We start from the raw sequence: 22,474 nt of genomic DNA, 5'->3' as shown, positions 1-22,474 counted from the left end.
ATAATAAAATATGGAACCGGGTTCTTAAATAAAATGTATATAAATCTCTCACAAATATTTGTAGCTATCCTGAAATGTAAAATTGGTTCTTACCTGCTAATTTTCGGTCCTGGAATACCATAGATCAGTCTAGACTCCTGGGTTTTGCCTCCCTGCCAGCAGATGGAGACAGAGAAGAAAAGCTTTACTGACACTGCTACTTAACCTAGTGTGCCACCTGCAGTCCCTCAGTATGACCTACACCCAATCCAAGATGAGAATAAATATAATAACTGACACCCCTCCTCAACAAAGAACAGGAAGGCAGAGCCCCAACTCATAACTCTCTGCCCAGAACCTCCAGGAACATGAAATAGAACACCATTGAACCAATAAGCAACTCTGCACCTTGATATTCTAACCACGCAAACTTGCTTGAATGGGTGGGGCTCTGGACTGATCTGTGATATTCCAGGAATGAAAATTAGCAGGTAAGAACCAATTTCCCTTTCCTGTTCATACCCCAGATCAGTCCAGACTCCTGGGATGTACCCAAGCTCCTCTAAACTTGGTGGGACCGAGAAAGTACCGCTCACAGTTCACTCTTCCCAAACCCCATGGAGTCCAAAGCTTGAACGTCTAAGTGGTAATGTTTAGTGAAAGTGTGCAATGGCTTCCAAGTAGCCGCTCGACATATTTCCTGCGAAGACACTTGCTGACATTCTGCCCAAGAGGTAACTTGCGCTCACACTGAATGAGCCCTCAGCCCTTCAGGCACGGGATATCCCCTGCAAATGCACGCTGAAGCAATCTCCATGCAATCGTAGCTTTGGATGCTTTGTACCCGTTTTTGGGCACATTACAAAGCACAAAAATGTGATCTGATCTCCAGAAACTATTAGTCTCTTGAGATACCTAAAAAATGCCTGCCAAACATCCAACAAGCGAAGCTCCCTCACATGTGGTGTGGACAAATCCAAATCTGAAAGAGCAGGAAGTTCCACTGTTTGGTTAAGATGAAAGGTCGAAACAACTTTCAGTAGAAAGGAGGGAACCATGCGCAATGATACCCCCAACTTCATAATCTTCAGAAAAGGATCTCAACAAGACAACACCTAAAGCTCTGAGAGTCTCCTGGCCGAACAAACTACCACCAAAATAAACACCTTCATGGTCAAATCTTTCAGAGTCACCTTCCTTAGTGACTCGACTCACACATTCCCCGCAGAAACAAATTAAGATTCCATGAGGGACACAGCTTCTGTAATTGCTTCACCCCTCTTAGGAAATGAACCACATCCAGATGTGAGGCCAGGGAAATTCCCTTCACTTTTCTTCTAAGACAGCCCTCCACCTGAAGAGAATTAAAGGCTAATCCTTTAACAAGACCCTTCTGCAGAAACAAAGCACGAGTAGGTTGTACGCTCTGCTCAACACACCAAGCCTCAAAAACCCTCCACGCCCTGACATAAGCCAAGTATGTGGCCTGTATGAAAGTGGCAATCGCATCCTCCGGATAACACTTCTCTCTTAACCCCTTTCAGGACGAGAAAACACAATACAACAGGCTCACTGACAAATATATTTGGGGTGGACCGGAAAGGGGTTAAGCATTGCCTTTCAAAAGCCAAGCTGCAAGACAGAAGCAATCTGCTTGATCCAAAAATACTGGACCTTGTCAAAGCACATCCAGAAGTGACTTAACTGTAAATTGCATACTGCAGAAGTCTCCTTTTTTTTTTTTTTTAGACATTTTTTTTCAAAAAAATATTTTCTTGCACATAAAAGAGATTGGAGAGTAACAATGACTTCTGCAGTACGCAAATGGAGGTAGATTTTAAAAACACATGCACGCGCGTACTTTTGTTTGCGCACCAGGCGCGAACAAAAGTACGCTGGATTTTATAAGATACGCGCGTATCTTATAAAATCCGGGGTCGGCGCGCGCAAGGGGGTGCACATTTGTGCAACTTGCAAAGAAAGTTCCCTCCGAGGCCGCTCCGAAATCGGAAATTGTTTGATTTTGCCTTATTTTTGGTTTTGGTGTTATTGGTTTTGGCAATTTTCTTGGCTCTTTTTTGGTGTTTTAACTGTAATGGGCCATCTACATCCAAGTTTACCAGGTCCGAAATCGGAGCGGCCTCGGAGGGAACTTTCTTTCTACCCCCCCCCCCCCGCACCTTCCCTTCCCTAACCCCCCCCCCCCCCCGGCCCTATCTAGACCCCCCCTACCTTTATCGGAGAAGTTACTACTGCCTCCGGGCAGTAACTTACGCGTGCCGGCGCGGCAGGACCCGACACAGGCCGCTGTGTTGGGGCACTCGGCCACACCACCGGACCGCTCACACGCCCCCGGACACGCCCCTGATCCCTAACCACGCCCCTGATCCCTAACCACACCCCTGGCCACACCCCTGACCGCCCCTTTTTGCAAGCCCCAGGACTTATGCGCAACCCGGGGCTTAGGCTCGGCGCGCGCAGGGGGGTTTTCGGGTAGGTTTTCGGGGTGGTACGCGCGTACCCCTTTGAAAATCTATCCCATGATGTAGTAGACCGGGTGACCCATCCATATAGGGGCACGCCATCGGCTTGCTGATGCGTGAATTATATTAGGCATTTACTATTTGATATATTAGGATCTAACTTAATGTCTGATATTGTTTGATTTTGCCTTTTTTTGGTTTTGGTGTTATTTGTTTTGGCAATTTTCTTGGCTCTTTTTTGGTGTTTTAACTGTAATGGGCCATCTACATCCAAGTTTACCAGGTCTGCAAACCACAGATGACTAGGATACTCCAGCACCTCTAGAATCACCACACCTGAGTGCCTTTCCTCCCACAGTTAACACTTTGCCTACCAATGGCCAAGGAGGAAACACAAAAAAGTATCCCCCTTGGCCATGTAGTATCCCCTTGGCCATGTAGAACCAGTGTATTGATACCTTCTACTTTGTGCTCTCATCTGTGACTGTAAAACCGAGGCAACTTGGCGTTCTGGCTCAATGCCATCAAATCCATATGGGGAGTTTCCCAACTGGACCAAATTAACCACATTGCCTCCTCGGATAGTTCCCATTGTCATGAATCTAATTTACAGCAACTGAGAAAGTCTGCCTGTACGTTGTCTACTCCGGCTATGTGGAATTCCGCAAGGATTGCCAGGTGCTGCTCCGCCCACAGCATCAACTCCTGCGCCTCTTGAGCAACCCCTTGACTCTTGGTTCCTCCCTGATAATTGACATAAGCCACTGTCATTGCATTGTCTGATAGAACAGGCACCACACAGCCTTTTAACTATGACAGAAAGTACTTTAATGCTAATCCTACCGCTCTCATCTCTAACCAATTGATAGACCATACAGCTTCTCTGAGGACCACTGGCCCTGTCCCGCTTGTCCCTTACACACAGCTCCCCAGAGAGAGACTGGCATCAGTGATCACTATTACTTATTCTGGGACCTCAAAAGTCCATTCCCCATTCCATACTGGCTTGACCAAGCCACCAGGACAGACTGGACCTGGACTCCCCCTTGAGAGGGAGGGGAATCTGAAATTCCTCTTATAACAGATTCCAATGGGACAGAAGTACACTCTGCAAGGGCTGCATATGAGCAAAAGCCCAAGGAACCAACTCTAGTGTCGATGCCATGGACCAGAGTATCTTAAAATAATCCCAAACCATGGGAATTGAAAGCCGCAAGAGTCAGCGAACTTGCTTCCGCAGCTTCACTAGTCACCTTGCCAATCTGGGCGTCAAAACGAGCTCCCAGGTACTCCAGCAACTGGAACAGTATCAAGTTACTCTTTGCCAGATTCACCACCCATCCCAAAGACCTCAACCTCTCTAGGACCCACTGAAATGCCATGATGAAAAGATCTGATAACTTTGCTTGGACGAGCCAGTCATGCAAAATCGTATGTACCAGCACCTCTTCCCTTCTGAACTTTGCTGCACCATCACCATTGTCTTGGTGAAGGTGCATGAAGCTGTCGCCAGCCTGAAAGGAAAGACACAAAACTCAAAATGATGTCCCAGAACCATGAACTTCAGGAACTTCTGATGCTCCGGCCTGATTGGAATATGTAGATATGCTTCCATGAGGTCTAAGGACGCTAGGAATTCTCCATTTTGAACCGCCGCTATGACAGAATGCAGAGTCTCCATTCAAAAGCATGGCATCTTGAGAGCTGTATTCACCTTTTTCAAGTCCAATATCGGTCTGAAAGTTCCCTCCTTTTTTGGTACCACAAAATAAATGGAATATCTTATTTATTTATTATTTTTTTAACCGGCACTATTTCTCCCAGACTCCGCAAACAGTCTTCCATTTGGTGAACCGCTACCCTCTTGTCGCAGGAAGTGCAAGGGGAAACAATGTAAATGTGTCTCACCAGACGAGCAAATTCTAACGCATAGTCATCTCTTATCACCTCTACAACCCATTGGTCTGTTATGATCCTGGCCTACTTTTCATAAAAGCAGGCTAATTGCCCTCAGACAGCTGGAAAAGAAGAGTGGACAAGCCTCATTTCATTGAGACTTAACTCCCCCGGAGCCCTGGCCCAAGCTCTATCCGGAAGACTTTCATCCACCCCGAAAGGACTGGACTCTGCCTGAGACCTGCCTCTGAGATGAAGAACCACCTTTGTTCCGTCAAAACCTCCAATTACCTATGAAGTATGTCAGAATCAGAAAAGATCTTTTTCTACCCTTCAGTTTCTCCTCCAGAAACGTATTCTCTTTGGACTTGCCCAGATGTTTTATCTGCTGATCTAGATCTTCCCCAAACAGGAGCTTGCCCTTAAACAGTAGAGCCCCCTGAGTTTTTGACCAAATATCCACTGACCAGTTTCTCAACCAGGGCAGCCGCCTGGCTGACACCACTGACATCATAATCCTGGAAAATGTTCTTACTAATTCATACAGTGCATCTGCCACAAAGGCCATTGCTGCTTTCAAGCACTCAGCCTGCTTTGTGGAGGATGCTAAGGAAGAGTTTTCACCTACAAATGCTGTACCCAACATAAACATGCTCTCTGCATAAAACTGCTACATAGAACAGTCCAAATGCCCAAAGCTAAGACCTCAAAATTTCTTTTAAGATGAACCTCCAACTTTCAGTCCTGCACATCCTTCAACACTGTAGAGTCTGTCACTGGAATAAGTTGTCTTCTTGGTCACTGCCAAGACCGATGCATCCACCTTTGGAAGCGTTAAAAGCTCAAGAGTTTTCTCCGGCAATGGGTACAACTTGGCCATCGTCCAGCCAAACTTCAGCCCAGCATCCAGTGTCCCATTCTGCGACCACCAATTTCTTGACAGACTTGTGGAAAGGAAAGGCCTTCGCCAGAACTCTCAAGCCATCCATGACAGGATCCACTCATTTCCTTCTGGTCAGACTCTTCCTGCAGCAATGTGATGCTCAACTCCTTAAGCATATGTGGAATCAAGGGCCACAATTCTTCCCTTTGAAATAGCTGGACTACCTTAGGGTCATTCCCTTCGGCTACCCGGACTTCATCCAGATCTGGGACCTCATCCTGATCCAACAATTCTGAAGTGGACTCTGCTCTCAGGGATTCTACAGCCCACTCTTCCAAATCCTCAGAATTGTCTTCCTCTTCTGTGGGACAACACGAGTGCCCTGCTAAAGCTAGAACCCTCCGGTTCCTTCCAGGATCCTTTTTGTCTGCCACTTTGGGTTTCTTTGTAGGCCGCGGGGAACTTTGTGACAGACTAAGAACGTGGGCCCTTCCTCACTGCTGCCTTCCTTAGCCAGGGTTGCCCTATGCATAAGAAGTACAAAGTCTGAAGAGAAAGAAAGGTAATTCTCAGAATCCTTCCCCAGGAGGGATTTCCCAACTTCAGAAGCTTCCTGCACCTCTGCAGGACTTTCGACAGCCATTGGGGGGGGGGGGGGGGGGGGGGGAACCCCCACCTCCCCAAGAGCTTCTCTCACTGCTGCCGAGATGGTTTCCATTCCCGTGCTAACGGAACACACCTATGGCTGTCCCCAATGCTCCCTTCAACTTTCTTGGCATCGACCCTGAGCCAGCCCTACCAGAACTGCCCTTTCCCCTGGAGATGCAGAGACTGCATAATGTTCTCATGAGATCCGTGCATGTGGCAGCACTTAGTTCGACCCTTTGCCAGCGACATTAACACATGTGCTGCAGTAGCTGCTGCAGTTTGCCTGCCAGGATCCTCGCCCCCCCAGCCACCACCTGAAGCAGACTGCCTGCCGTGCAATCCTTAGAAAATGGGAGATGCCGCTGGAGCCCAGATTCCCTGCAAGCTCAGCCCTCCGTTTGTTTTTTGTTTGTTTGGTTTTTTTTTTCTAACTAACTTTACTGCCCCAGACAAAGATAGAAAATACTTCCCTGAAAAGTGACAGAGCTGGCTGTAGGATCCACAGGGCTCAGCGGGGGAAGAAGGGAACTGGACCACCAGCTGTCCTAAACCCTCAGAATAACCAGGCACGAGATGTACTTAAGGGTCACCAATCCCCTATTCGGCCGCCTCAACCAGGGAGGATAGCCCCATCAGGTATCTAACAATCCCCGGAAAGACTTCAAAATTTTTCTTCTATTTTCTTTTTTTTTTTTTATATATATACTGCAGAAAGGGCAGACACAGCCCTTATGCATAGGGTGTACCTGCAGGTTTTATACCTCTACCATCTGCTGGAGACAGAAAAATACTGAGGAACTGCAGATGGCATACTAGGTTAAATAGCATACTAGGTTAAATAGTAAAACTTTTCTTTTCTGTCTCCATCTGTTGGCAGGAAAGCAAAACCTAGGAGTCTGGACTGATCTGGGATATGAACAGAAACCTGATTTGTCTGGAAGTCAAAAGTCTGGATTTGGAAGCACTAGGTTAATGTCTTAAACTAGTGGTGCTCAAACAGGTTCTAACCTGTATTCAGGATATGCCCAATTAATATACATAAGATATATTTGCCTGCATTGGGAACAGTGCATGCAAATATAATTCATGCATAATCATAAGGGATATAATGAAAACCGGACTGGCTAAAACTGAACGCCACTGTAGAGAGCAAAACTATCACTTTGACTGCTAATGCAATAAATACAGGGCCCAATGGAATGTTTCCTGATATGCACCTGACAGGGAGAAGCAATTTGTGCACCAGCAGAAGATGATTAGCTTTTTCCAATATATTAATAGTCTCAAAGTGGGAGATATACAGTGAGAAAAAAATCAAAAGGAACGACTTAGGAGAAAAATGTTAAAGCAGTTTAGAAGCCTGACTACCACTCAGAGGAAAAAAAACACAAGAGGATGTTTCAAAGTACAAAGGTTTTTCCCACTCAGCCTTAATGAGTAATTGCCCCCTTCAGAGCTGCCTCTCAAACTGAAAGCCCTAAGGAGGGAGGGATGCATGAAAACCATCACTTGCAGAAACAGGCAGGTGAGCTCCTTGTTACTCAGTCAGCATTAGCTGAAGCTGCCTCATGTCCTAGCTTGGACCTTTGCTCCCAGTGTGTTCTCAGAATTCGGTTTGATCGATGACGCTCTACCTTTTCTTTATTTAAAAAGCACTGCCTTGGGCATGGTGCCAAAATATGAACTGCAGTTTCGCTTTGGTGGCAGATGCAATTTACAAACCACTGCCAAGGGGAATCAAGAGCAAGAGGCCTCAGTGTACAACATCTGTCCATCAGCATCAGAGTTAGAAGAAAATATCAAGTCTGCCCCCTCTGCTACCCCATTACCAAAACCAGCCCCAACTATCACTCCAACCCCTTCTTCATTTCATATCGCAAGGTATGTGTTTAGGCTGGAGAGGAAATGTCACACTGCAAAGAAATGCAGCTTCAGAAGGGGAAAACAGAGAACGCATTTAGTTGAACTGGACAAACTTTACATATTCTGCTTCTGTCACATGACATTGCACTCAAAAGGAGAATAAATAATGATGCCATTTCGATTCGATTATTGCCTGGCAGTACTACAGTATGGTGCCAGAAATGCTATTTGTTCAAAGAGCAAAGAGATTCTACAATGCTTCTTGGAAGTTTATTTAAAAGCAGAGGACTATACCTTTTTATTTCTCCCAATCAGTTTCTGACTATATCTCATCACAAAAGGCTTCTCTCATTTATGGCTTACGAGATCTTTATGCCCTTTTCTTTGACGTGCAGCCCAAGGAATTACAGAACATATCTAAAGGCCCAAAGACAGATTCAAATTCCACCCCATTAGTCTCTGGGCGACTTAGAGCAATGACTCCAATGGTCCTAAATTCAGCAACGAGTTTATCATCCCATTCTGTTTTTACAGGAAGTGTGTTTACTGAATTCTAAGATCATTTCACCCATGTCAATTATCATATTACAAAACAGGTGAAGGAAGAAGACCAGGAAGAAGAAAGGGCAGAGACAGTCATTATCTTATAAGAAGACTTTCATAGGCATTCACTTCCAGTGAGAAGTGCCGTGTATATGAGAAGGGTCCCATCTTTCAAAGAATTCTGCCATAGCAAAGAACACTTCTGAAAGCAGAGCCTACAAGACGTCAACCAAAACCTAGAACTCATTTACCATTTCCATTTCTGTTCCTCCTCTTTTTTAATTTTCTTCTTGCTGGCAACCTGGGCATCTTGCTTGCTTTTGCTTTTAGCTTTCTTGGGTTTGATGTCCTATGGATTGAGAAAGGCAAAGAAAAAAGTCAGATGGTTTGTAAGAAAAACACAATGGAAGGAAGATAGGGTTGAGGTGGAGGAAACATGAACCATCTCTCTCCAATCTGCCTAATAGAGATTACAGCTAACTGCAACACCACAGGCAGGAGCAGGATTCTCTGTGAAAAGGTTCATTAAATTATAGTGTGTATGCCCTAATACATTTAATAATATTCTCCTTCCCTGAGAGAACCTCTTCCTCCCTTCAAGTCTGGAACAATCAGGCCAGCAAAGATTTCCCACTATATGCCCAAATCTGATTATCCCTCTTCATTTCTGGTTGCCAAACTTGTTCTCATACTGATGTACAGACTGAAAGAGTAGAGTCTGTCCAAACATCGCACTACAACTTCTTAGAGGCAAGTGCATTAGCTTTTATATTCCTCAGCTCTATGCCTCTTAAAGCCTCAATACATAGGAGATTCATCACATAGATACAGATTGGGCTGCATGTTTGCAGAAAGCTCACTCTGTTAAGAGTTTCATAACCTGCTTAGCCTTAAACTTGTTTTAACCCCTACACGTGGTTAATATTGAATTGGACAGCATAACGTCTCTCCAGGAATATTAGATCCAATAAAGGTGCCTGCTAGAAAAATAAAATTCACAAGATCTTATGGGTCTGTCGTAGATTTATTTCAGGAGAATAGAAAAATTAAGAATAAAATTCAGTACATATGCAGGTCTAAAATGAGAATCCAATGAGCAGAAACTTACCCAGTTGATAGCTTCTTTTCTACCTGCTCTGCACAGGGCAGAATTTTGGGGGTGGGATTTGCATTACATATTTATAAATGTAGGGGATGACAGAGGAGAACTGGTTACTAGGCAGCATGACTTTTAAAAACTATCTTAGTGCTGGAGTAGAGGGTGCCGCTGGGCAGCATGACTTTTGTTCATGTATTTGGGGTAGGGGCAGCTTGGCTCATGGGTTGTTTTTTTTTTTCTTTAATATCCTTATGAGCAAGTGTGCAGAAATTGCCAGTACCAGGCCCCTATTTTTTTTTAAGTTATCAGACTAATATTTTAGGACAGCAATTTTTCCCAAATAGAATTAGTTGGATAATTTTATCCTGTTAGCACTGACATTCAGTGCTCGCCAGATAAACTTAAGCCACACCCCTGGAATGGTTCCTGCCACTTCTTTCTTATCTGGCTAAGTTTTAGCTGAATGACGACTTACCCGGTTCAAACTTATCCGGTTCAGAGGGGTGGGAAATTCAAACTCGGGGGTTGTTTAGCTAAATCCTGAAGTTAGCTTGACAAACCCTTTTAAATATTGACCTCTTAGCTGCCCCACAATCCAACAGTTCTGCCACAGTCTGGCAGAATTAGTTTTGGGGCTAGAATCACCTATCCCAAGTCCTCACAACTGTCAATCTATACACTTTGTGTGGACAGATGATTAGAGCTCAATTACAAATGGACACAGGGTAATTTAACCAAGTGAAAAAAACTCTGCAGTTAAAGAAAAGTAGACTGCCAGCAAACTGTGGGGAATCTTGCAAGCTGCAGAAGTCACTATTTCACTGGGGCGGATTTTAAAAGCCCTGCTCGCGTAAATCCGGGCGGATTTACGCGAGCAGGGCCTTGCGCGCCTATTTTCCATAGGCCTGCCGGCGCGCGCAGAGCCCCGGGACTCGCGTAAGTCCCGAGGTTTTTTGTCGGGGGCGTGTCGGAGGGCGGGGCCGATCGACGCTGCGTTTTGGGGGCGGGCCTGGGGGGCGTGGTTTCGGCCCGGGGCGGTCCGGGGGCGTGGCCGCGCCCTCCGGAACCGCCCCCAGGTCGCGTCTCGGTGCGCCAGCGGCCCGCTGGGATTTACTTCTCCCTCCAGGAGGCGTAAATCCCCGGACAAAGGTAGGGGGGGGGGGTTTAGATAGGGCCGGGAGGGTGGGTTAGGTAGAGGAAGGGAGGGGAAGGTGAGGGGAGGGCGAAAGAGAGTTCCCTCCGAGGCCGCTCCGATTTCGGAGCGGCCTCGGAGGGAACGGAGGCAGGCTGCGCGGCTCGGCGCGTGCCGGCTGCCCAAAATCGGCAGCCTTGCGCACGCCGATCCTGGATTTTAGCGGCTACGCGTGTATCTACTTAAATCCAGCGTACTTTTGTTTGCGCCTGGAGCGCGAACAAAAGTACGCGAACGCGCCGTTTTTAAAAATCTACCCCACTGTGTTGACAACCCTTGTTTAGGACTCAGTATCAAAACTCTGCCTAATTTCTACCAAACTCCTTTGAAATCTCAGCTCTAACAGCCTGGGTGGGTAACAATGTTGGCACTGAAATATAAAGTCTTCCACCTCTAGGTCAAATGAAGTGAATATTTTAGGACTTTTCCTCCAGAGCAGGTTAAGTTTTCCCAGCTCTCAGCCTGACATTTTTTTTTTTTTACCTGCAAAGGAACATCTGGGGACTTCTGACTTGTTCAGTCATATCTAATGACATATACAGTAAATGTAGCATGGCTCAACCTGCAATACTTCGCTGGTCTGTACTAAAACTCCCTCTGAAAATGGTTTGGAATCCAACAGCCTTTCAGCAGCATGTGTACAAATGAACTTGACATTTCAGTTCAGATATTAATATTCTGGTGTGTGGAGAGCTGGTTTATCAACGCATCACACAGATAATACCACCCCCCCCCCCCAAATAAAAATGAAGTTGGATAGAACAGAGGAAAGTAAGACATGGTAGAAAAGAAATGAGCATTTATGAAACAGCTGACGGAAGGCGAAGTGTAAGCAGAAAGGTTATTTCACAAGGCAGGAGCTAAGAGACGGTACAGAAATGAGATGACAAAGACGGGGTCCAGCACAGGCGTGAATAAATGCTGTGCGGGGGATGCAGGTATCAAACAGTCATGAATAAGGCCAACGGGATTTTAAAGGCGGCTCATTATGCAATAGGGACCAATGAGGAAAATTATAATGCAGAGTGACGTGGCTACAATTTGGGAGCTGAATTTTGAACCTGCTGGAGAGGGGGAAGTAGTACTCCAACTAAGTGAGATGGACTAGCGTATTGATGGAAATCTGAGTGATGAAAGGAAAGATGTGCAAGATGAGAAGCAGCTGGGAGCCATTTCTGTGATGTGGTCAGAGAAAGGAATCAAAGAGAACTTCACAGATTGGGCTCCCATTAGACAGTTGTCTGCAGATGTAAGGGGCTCTGTGTGATCTTGTTAGCAGCCTCATCGGACATAGAAAGGGAAACCCCTTATATACTGAAAAGCGTGGGGAAACCTGCACTGCTGTTGCCCGAACAGTGCCTGTTCTGTGGGCAAATTATCAGCCAAAACTAGGCCCAATGTCAAAAAACTAGCTTGTACACAAATCTTTATCTATTATGATACCTCTTCAGTTTCCTGTTTCCGCTTCTTTGCCTTCTTGATATCTTCAGTTTTGATTTTCTTGGGCTTCTGATCAGAGCTAAATGAATGAGAGGCTCTGCTTTAATCCTTGCTATTAACTGCTGTATGTGTGGTGTACATAATGCATGCAACATTTCAGGGATTGCATTTTCTTCCTCAATACTAGAGTCCTTCCCCTAGCTCATCAAACACACTTGAGAACACTTCAGTTCTGTATTCTCCTGTCCTAATGCACTCTTGTCTTGGCAGGAGGGTAGGATTCCTCCAGACCCAGGCCCTCCATTCTCTCCCAACAAGCAGGCTTGAAGGGATAGCACTTCAGTGCCCCTTTCAAGTGAGAGGACTGGATGAGCCCAGGGAAATCCATCGGCTAATCTCAACTGATTCATAATCATGATCCAGTACTACTGCATCTTCGGACTACTGTGATCACCCAAATGAATCCTGGATTGCTAGCTTGGAGGTTTGTAGGACTGCAACATGCAGACCTCGTGCATACAACAAGGTTTCCAGGTTCTCTTTTCCTTACCTCAGGCTTTCACAAATTCTTGCAATTCAGGAATACAGTCAACAACAACACAACAGCCATAAAAGAGCTCTCTTCACTAAGCTGGATAAAAATAAGAAGGCAATTTTCAAAGTCATTTACCAGGATAAAATGACCTGATTGAAAATTGATGACCTCTACCCAGCTAAAAGTACCTGAGAACTTCCATAGCATGAGTTCTTTAAGCTGGGTTAAAGAGAGGCTTTTTTGTTGGGCGGGTTTAGGTCAAGAGAGGAAACTAGCATGTTTACATGGGATTTTCATGAGAGATATGCTCTTTTGCACCTACTTGGCTGTCCACAGAAATAGCAGGTACAAATTGCACAAATACTTTGTAGCTCCAATCTATCAGGCCGATACAGTACAGTGCGCTCTGGCAGAGCGCACTATTAACCCGCGATTGGATGCGCGTTTTGGACGTGCTAACTTTACCCCTTATTCAGTAAGGGGTAATAGCGCGTCCAAAACGCGCATCCAACCCCCCCGAACCTAATAGCGCCCGCAACATGCAAATGCATGTTGATGGCCCTATTAGGTATTCCCGCTCGATTCAGAAAGCAAAATGTGCAGCCAAGCCGCAGTAAAAACTGCTTTTCTGTGCACCCTCTGACTTAATATCATGGCGATATTAAGTCGGAGGTCCCGAAAGTTAACAAAAGTAAAAAAAAAAAAGATTTTTTTTGAAATAGACCCGCGGCTTGAAAACAGGACACCCAATTTTGCCGGCATCCGGTTTCTGAACCCATGGCTGTCAGCGGGCTCGAGAACCGACGCCGGCAAAATTAAGCGCTGGCTGTCAAACCCGTTGACAGCCGCCGCTCCTGTCCGAAAAGAGGCGCTAGGGACGCGCTAGTGTCCCTAGCGCCTCTTTTTACTGCCGGGCCTAATTTAAATAAATTTATTTACTGAATCGCGCGCACAGGAGAGTGGCCTGGGCATGCGCCGGGAGTGTGGGCGCTCGCCCGCTCTCCCGAGATTTTACTGTATCAGCCCGATTGTGGGCTAAATGTCCCCACACATATTGCAAAATACCCCGGGTTATTCAAAATTGCCCCCAGCTATTTTAATACATTCAAAATGAAATGTTTGTTAAGAAAGAAGCATAGTCAACTAAAATAAAATGAAATACCTTTTGGCACAAAAACTGTAGAGTTTTCAGCTAAATTGAAGTATGAACTTTCCTTGTCATACAAGAAAGCTGATGACTCCTGCTTTAAAAACATTCACTAAACTCGCCCCTGCCCCATGCTTAAATACAAGGGAACTGGCCCTTCCACGTAACTAACCCCCCTTTTAAGACAGGAAGAATGGCTCCCTCATTAAAGCAATAAAAACTAAATTCCTTTTCTCCTCTCAGTAACTTACCTATCTTCGTCTCGCGATCTCTTCAAGAGTTTGGAGTTCTCTTTGGAGGAAGTATAAAAACTATCGTCAATGGGTTCATCTTTAATGCGAGGCGGGCTATGGGGAAAGAGTATAGAGAGAAGGTGACCCCCACGCCAGAGACCACATCTACCAGCAATCTTTCACACCATATATCAAAAATCTTATTCTGGAGTGTAGGATTTGAACAAATTGGAGAAGCGTATACTTGCAGTGTAACCCGAGCATGCACCTTTTTAGTCTTCTTGTGTTTCAATATTATTGATCCTCCAGTAAGCTCAAACAGTTTAGCTAGCTTGAAATGCTGATGAATCTGGGTATCAATTTCATGAGTCAGAGTATAGTATTGGTCCACCTTTTTGGAAATTACACCAGCTGCTCCCATTTGTTCTTTGCAACATCCCCCCAACTTTAACCTTGCAAGTAAAAGGTTATGCAGCCTTTGTCATCTTGATGGGCTTTCTATGCAGAATGTTGTGAAAACAGGGTTAAATACACTCCCCAGTGGTTGGGATGTCTACAGAAGTTTATTTCTGCTTATAGCCAAATCATCTTGGCTTTTCAGATAAAGAAACTGCCTGCATGCTGTCATTGCTGGGTTCCTTTCTCAGCTGGCAATATAGGTATTTTATTTGCTGATCTACCAGCATTCACCTCTATTTTATTTCTAGTGGTTTGTTAAGATTGTATAGAAGTGTAATAAGATAGCTTGAAATACTGATGAGTCTGGGTGTCCATTTAGGGTGTCAGAATATAGTATTGTTGCATCTTATTGAGAAGGCCAGCCACCCCACTGGCTGCTTTTCTCATATACTCTCTTAAGGTCTCACCCCTTGCAGATTTACTGAATTAAAATTTCCCTTTCCCTCAATTAATCCTATCTTCCCAATAATAGCCTCACTGTTTTAACTCAAAGCCTCTTATTTATTTTTTGTCTGTTTTGATTAGCCTGTAAGTTCCAAGGAACAGGGACTGTCTCATATATCTTCGCATGGTACTGTCTATGCCTGGTAATACAATACAAGTAATAATAATAATAATAATATGGTGTGGGCAAGATCCTGGGCTGAATGGGAGGGGATAACATTGTGACACCAGCAGGATGTAAGCAGCCTTGAGTTACAAGGATCATTTTATGCACTAACATATGAACTGGAAAATAATCATTTTAGACACTTTTTTTTTTTGAGTCTCACTTTAGTTTCCTGCTTTCCTATCAGTTTCTTACAAAACCTATTGCAAACCCATTGAAGCATAGATTGGTACAAATGTGGCTAAAGATGATGAGGTAGACAGCTTACCAAAACCTATTGTTGCAATCAGGCATTATGAAATGCACCTAAAAATCAATCAGCACACAACAAAGCTGCAATTGACATTATTGGCTTACCTATAAAGCACGGCTTCAAAATAATAAACTTTGGCCTAGACTTATGAAAATGCGATAATTTTCACATGAATAACACCAGCAATAAGGAAAAGGGGCGTGACTATGATAATTTTAGCATTACCGCACCATGCGTTAAAGTTTTTGCACCTCGCTACTTACCAAGTTCCCAGACAGGCATTTCCAAGAGTCCAAGAGAGAGACAAAGAGAGAGACTCTTTTATAAGGCTTTCATAGTAGTCAACTATTTATATCACTATAGAAGGGCCAGCTAGTAACTTGAGGTGAGGTTTTGGGGCCAGTTTTACATGAAGAGTGAGACATACGAACAGCACAGTAGACTTCTGTGAAGATTTGATGTGATTTGGAGTGAGGAAAATCAAACTAAGATGAGATTACTTCAACGCTCTCTCGCCCTAGCTTGATAGTACCCTGGTAGAGAGTCCATCAAGCTAGGGCAAGAGAACATTGTAGAAATCTCATCTTTGTGTAACTTTCCTCACTCCAAATTACGTCAAATCTTCACAGAGATCTACTCTGCTGTTCGTACATCTCACACTGCACGTAAAACTGGCCCCAAAATCCTAGATCACTACCAAAACCTCACCTCGAGTTACTAGCTGGCCTTCCTATAGCAGTATAAATAGTTGACTACTTTGTGTGCCACTCCAGAGGCGCTCTTTCTTTCTCTCTCTCACTCACTCCACTCTCCCTCTCCAAGCCCAAAAATGCCCGAAACAGAATTTGTGATATTTATCGCAAATTGTGTTTCGGGCATATCGCACAGCTTAACACCAGGAAAAAAGATGTAGTTATTTCCAGCATTAAACATGTGCGATAGTGTGCGTTATATTATTGCATGCTGCGATAATGCCCCTCATTTTCATCGATCCTGCCCAAACCCCTCCCCAATCCCACCCCTTTGAATACATTTATAAAGCTTGCATTCGCGCCGCGCAATGCGATAACTATCACATGCATTAACGCCATAACGCATTTTGATAAATTACCGTTTATTGCTAGCAGAGCAAAAAGATGCCCTGATTCAACAGATTCAGGCACCTGCAGAGGAATCCTTCTCTTTCTCACTGTGTTTTTAGCAGCAGCTCAACAAAGCTGAAGGTTTTTAGCTTTGTTAAAGCTTTATATTGCAACACTATAATTTCAGACATCTTTTCAGAATAAAACCTCGATAAGTAAGCTCTACTTTAGGTGTTTTCCCTTAAAGCACATAGCAAAGTATTTAAGAGATTCCTGAGCTGTGTGACTTTCCTCCCACCTCTGGATTCCCTTCTTGCATCTTCTGGACCTGCAGCAACCTTGATTGCAAAGAGGAGTTGCGCTGCAAGCCTGGGAAAGCAAGTTTGCTTACCTGTAAATGGCGTCCTCTGTAGACAATATGATAATTAGTCATGACACGTGGGTGATGTCTTCTGATATTTATTTATTTATTTATTTAATATATATTTCTATACCGGACTTCACGAATAGAAATTCACATCAGGCCGGTTTACATGGAACTTGGGGGAAAAACAAGTGTAACCAAGAACAAGAAGGCTGAATCAAGCAAAGTTACATAAAACAGGGGCATTGAACTTGGGGGCTAGAGTAGCCAGGAAGAAAGGTAGGGCGGAAATAAGCAACAAATAAATAATAAATAACTGGTTATAAGATTGGTAATTATCTCATTCCTTAGGCTGAGTTCCATTTGGTGATATCACCAAATGGACCCATCTCTCTGAGCACAGTAAAAGTTTACCGAGCATGTGAGGTATTTCCTATCAAAGCACTGCCTCATGAGCCCATCAATCAATTTCAGAGGTTAGCAAGTTTTAGCAAGGTAGTCAAATCTGCAGGGATGTGGGTGGGAATTAAGAATGACTACTTCATCCTACTTTCTATGGAGAACCCACAAAACTTGTTTTTTTCATTGACAAGCAGGGCTGAATTAGTCTGACATATGGGGAGTCCCAAGCTTAGGGTTGTGAAGATGTGCATAGACAACCAAATCGCAGCTTTGCGTGTGTCTTCAATCAAGATGGCCCTCAGATGCCACTAAAGCCGCCATGGCTTTCACTTGATGGGCCTTGATAGATATTGATTTGTAGGCTAGCCAGCTAGCTAATTTGGCAAAGTTGTCTTGGCAACTGCCACTCCAAGTCTATTAGGATCAAAGGAAACAAACTGAAAAGCCTTTTGATGAGGCTGAATCCTTTTTAAATATTAGACCAAGATTCTCTTACAGTCCAATGAATGAAGCATGCAGCCTTGGGAAAAAAGTAGGAAGGACAATGGCTTGATTTATGTGAAAAGCTGACATTTTAGGCAGGAACTTATGGTGAATGTGAAGATTTGATGTGATTTGGAGTGAGGAAGTCAGACTAAGATGAGATTACTTCAATGTTCTCTCACCCTAGAGCTTGATAGTACCCTGGCAGAGAGTCTAGCAAGCTAGGGCGAGAGAACATTGTAGAAATCTCATCTTTGTGTGATTTTCCTCACTCTAAATCACGTCAGATCTTCACAGAGGTCTACTGTGCTGTTCATACATCTCATTCTGCATGTAAAACTGGCTCCAAAACCCTAGACCACCACCAAAACATCCTCTCGAGTTACTAGATGGCCCATCTATAGCAGTATAAATAGTTGACTACTATGAGTGACACCCCAGAGGCTCTCTCTCACTACACTCCCCTCTCCCTGCCCGAAACAGAATTTGTGAAATTTATCGCAAATTGTTTTTCGGGCATATCGCACAGCTTAACACCAGGAAAAAAGGTGTAGTTATTTCCGGCATTAAACCTGCGATAGTGTGCGTTACACTATAGCATTCTGCGATAATGTCCCTCTTTTTCATTCATCTCGCCCAAACCCCTTCCCTTTGAATAAATTTCTGTAGAAGTGGAGATAACGCAAGTAGTACACCAAAGCTTGTAACTCACTACCTGTCAAGTAGATGTGACAGCCACTAGAGACACCTTCCACATAAGGAACTTTAAAGGAGCAGACTCCAAAGGCTCAAGTGGTGGCTTCATAAGTTGGGTCAGAACTATGTTAAGATGCCAAAGCACCTGAGATTTAGAGATTGTGTAGAGTGCAACAATCCTTTCATAAATTAGCAAACCAAAGGATGAATAGAAACTGGAGCACCTGCCACCATTGATGGTATGCTGAATGACACTAAGTTGTACTTTCACAGAGGACGTGCTGAGTTCTAATGAAGAAGGGAATAACAGGTAGTAGAGTAAGTCCCTTGGGCTACATGCAAATGGGTCCAGAGAACCAGATTGGCATCAGACCGAAAATCTTTTCCAATTGAAGCTGTAACCCTCCTGGTTGAAGGTTTTCTGGCTGAAATCAAGATATCATCCACTACTATAGGAAAGAGCATGGAGGAAATTGTGTGATCAACATCTATGCCGTGAGGGCTAAAGAAGACAGATTCATATGGCAGAGATGTCTGTCTTCCTGAGTGATGAGGGACGAAGGAGACATGCCAAGTGGAAGTTGGAGGCTGTTTAGACAACCACAGAGATAGGGGAACCACACTTGCCTTGGATATGTTGGAGTAATAAGAATCATTCTCACCCAATGTGGAATCATATTCTGAACTGTCTTTGTAATTAATGGGGTTGAAGGATTTGCAAAAAGAAGATCTGCATCCCAGTATAGCAGTTAAGTGCTGAGAGCTGAAATGAAACTGCTTAGACACATGGTGCAATACTGTTTCATTTTTCTGTTGCTCTCTTTAGCAATCAAGTCAATTGACAGCTGACCTCAGAGGCTGAACAAACTGTCCACCACCTGCTGATCCAGCAACCACTCAACAGGACGTAGGACTCAACTGAAGCAGTCAGCCAATGTGTTTTGTGATCTTGGAAGATATGTAGATTGTAGATGAGTTCTTTTGTTGGTAGCCCAGCCCAGATCCTGACAGCTTCTCGATGAAGGGTGAAGGAGCCTGTTCCCCCTCCTCCCACTTGTTTTTATAGAACATAGCAACCTGATTGTCTGTTTGACTCAAGAATCTCCTTGCTAGAAGGTGAGAGAAAACTTTCAACACGTAACTAGATGGCGCGCAGCTCCAAGAGGTTGATCTGAAGATGACTTTCTGCTAAGGACCACGTCCCTTGGGCTCAATCCGTACCTGTATGAGTTCCCAACCCACTGCTGGGAGCATCTATGGACAGAGACACTTGAGGAGATGGTGCCCATAGGAGAAGTCCCACATCCAGATCTAATAATTTAACCACCATCAAAGAGCTGTCTTCACCCGGCAGATACCCTTATGTGATGCGCCAATGGTTGTCGTAGCTGGTTCCACTGTATCTCTCTCATATGCAATCAAGACAATGGGACAACATGAACTGCCATGTGCCCCAGGACAACTAGGACTTATCTTGCTGGAGCTTAATGCCACCGTAGTAGGACCTTTACTAGCCCCCTTCGCACTAAGGCCCTTTTGCTTTGGAGAAATGCTCGGTCCTGAAATGAATTTATCCATGCTCCTATGAACTGAATTCTCTGGACAGAAGCAAAGCTCGATTTGGCAAAGGTTATCAGAAAATATAGGACCTTAAGGAGCTGGATTTTTTTTCCCCACAAAACTCTCGACTGGGAGGAACCAGTCACTAATAGTCTTGGTAGGGGAAGTTGTAGACCCCCATCCATCATAGATATGCTGCTTCCACCTCCAGGGAAGATAGACTGAAAAGAAGGACTTTGTACTGGTAATGGGCCCTTTCTACTATAAACAGAGTTATCTTCAGTGCAAATGATGAATCAAGATATGAGCATAGGCGTCCTTGAGATCCAGGGCACATATCCAATTGCCTGGTAGAATGAATGGAAGGATCCTGTCAAGTGAGGGAGGAGGAATAGCCTAGTGGTTAGAGCAGTGGACTATGAACCAGGAGACCAGGGTTCGAGTCCTGCAGTCGCTCCTTGTGACCTTGGGCAAGTCACTTTACCCTCCATTGCCTCAGGTACAAACTTAGATTGTAAGCCCTCTGGGGATAGAAAAATACCTACAGTACCTGAATGTAAACCGGTGTGATATCTCGAATGAGATCGAATGTCGGTATATAAAAATAATAAATAAATAAATAAATAAATGAGCTCAAAATGAACTTCTCCCACATCAGAAGTTTGTTCAGTTTTTGTAATTCTAGAATATATCTGTGTCTCCCGGTTTTCCTGGAAATGAGGAAATAACAGGAGTAAACTCCCTGGCCTTGTTCCTTGGGAGGAACCAACTCTGTCAATCTTTGTTGAAGAAGCAGTTCCATTTCCAAACAAAGATGGGCAGACAGACAGATCTGAAAGAAAACTGAAAAATCGCTAAATCAAGAGCACGCGAGAGAAGCAAAAGTGGCATGGAGGAGTAGCCGTGTGGTTAGAGCAGGCAACGAACTAGGGAAACCAGGGTTCAAAAATTCTACTTTCGCTCCTTGTGATCTTGGGCAAGTCACATTACCCTCCATTTGCCTCAGGTACAAAATTAGACTGTAAGTCCTCTGGGGATAGGGAAATACCTATAGTACCTGAATGTAATCTGCTTTGAAGTGCCAAAAAGCGGAATATAAAAATATAAAATAAATAACTATTCTCCACAATTTTCAGGACTTAACAATTCTTGATGATCTTTTTTCATTCTGACAGAAAAGATTGGACCTTCTCCATCACCAGAGATAGCAAGGAGTCAGGTTTTCAGACTCATCAAATACTGGGTCCAAGTTATACCTGCAGTTGCTGCGGGGTTTAAGTTCAATGCCTTTCCCTTTGATATCCCCAGGCAGGAAGTTGCTGCAAGGGAGAGGCAGATCGATGACATCAATAAGACAAGAAGGGGAATCTCTAGAAGAATGCACGCCTGGTAAGAGAAGTACTGATGCCCGAGAGCCAGAAGTTAGTTACCTCTTTCCAATGACAGACTGAATAGCAGTCTGAAGTTCCTTAATCTATGCTACAGTTTCCTTGAGTTTATCCACAAATTGTCCCCTAAATAAGGGACATCTAAAATTTGATCATGGCATGTAACCATGCTGAAGTCCTTGCCACCATGTCAAAAACTTCACAGATTGAGCGGATTAGTTGTCATTCACACTCATTGATATTCTCAACCACCTTATTCACTGCACCATGTTCAGGCTCTAAGGACTCCATGAAGGACTTCATTTTCATAATGCACTCATGTAAGTACCATATACAGCTGGAGCGCCACTATGTGAGAGGGCAGCATGGAACTTTGAAAAATCTTCTTTCCAAAGGTGTCAAGTAGTTTTGAGTCTTTACCTGGTGGGGTGTTATTAATCTCCCTAGTTTTCTTGGCTCTTTTGAGCACTAAACTCCACCTTTGTTGAATGGTGTGGGAGTTGTACCACATCAAATTCAGGGGCTAGTTGCATCCTATATTTTAGATCCAGTTTTCTGGCCATCAGCAGTCATGTCGTAGGATTCTGCCACATCCTAGATTGGAGGTTCCTGAGCAGTCTGTGTACAGAAATCGCTCCTGAGTTCGCTGGGGACTCTAGGAGCTACAGAAAGTCAAAAACCTCCAATCGCAGATCTGCTTCCTTCCTGACAATGTAGGAACTTAGAATAGCAGAGGTCTGCAATGCTGTGGTACTTCCAGCAAGGGATCCAACAGAATCCCCATTGAGCCTTTTTCTGAACTAGATAATGGGGACACAATGATCCACAACCTCAATTATAAAGAGGGTGACTAGGGCAGAGACCTTTGTTGCCTTGAGTGGACAACACAAAGCTCCCTCATTGTCCTCCAACTCAGGATGGGACTCCCCAACTGCAAATGAAGGCTTTCCTGTCTTTTGAGTGCTAACACTTATAGCTGGCATCTCTTGCTTAAGGCTATGCCATGTTGTGGAGTTAGTGGGGCTCGCATGTGAGGGAATCTCTCACTCATTTTGAAAAGAAGATGCTCCAGAGCCCCTCTCCTGTCTTCAGTAACAAGAAAGGCAAGGAAATTCTTCACCAACTCAGTGAGCTGGTCCACTGGCTATTGTGTCTTTTCGGCTGAAGTTCAAGAAGAAACATCTTCTAAAACCCAAGTAGAATCCTTCTCTGTTTGCTGGAACTGAGCTGATGTAC

The 22,474-nt window shown here is 44.3% G+C and overlaps 1 protein-coding gene across 1 annotated transcript in view; it reads right to left on the bottom strand.

Moving 5' to 3' along the window:
• TOP1 (DNA topoisomerase I) overlaps positions 1 to 22,474 on the bottom strand; it is a 349,577-nt gene that overhangs the window by 123,087 nt on the left and 204,016 nt on the right. The window contains exons 6-8 of the mRNA XM_029612494.1: positions 13,960 to 14,055; positions 12,030 to 12,105; positions 8,547 to 8,644 (exon numbers count right to left, since the gene is read on the bottom strand). Coding sequence (XP_029468354.1) covers positions 8,547 to 8,644; positions 12,030 to 12,105; positions 13,960 to 14,055 — 270 coding nt within the window. The remainder of the gene's footprint in view (positions 1 to 8,546; positions 8,645 to 12,029; positions 12,106 to 13,959; positions 14,056 to 22,474) is intronic.

The sequence above is a fragment of the Rhinatrema bivittatum genome, chromosome 8, assembly GCF_901001135.1.
Source record: "Rhinatrema bivittatum chromosome 8, aRhiBiv1.1, whole genome shotgun sequence".
Taxonomy (NCBI): Eukaryota; Metazoa; Chordata; class Amphibia; order Gymnophiona; family Rhinatrematidae; genus Rhinatrema; species Rhinatrema bivittatum.
Note: the sequence above shows the minus strand (reverse complement) of the source record. Positions and strands in the feature narration are given on the sequence as shown.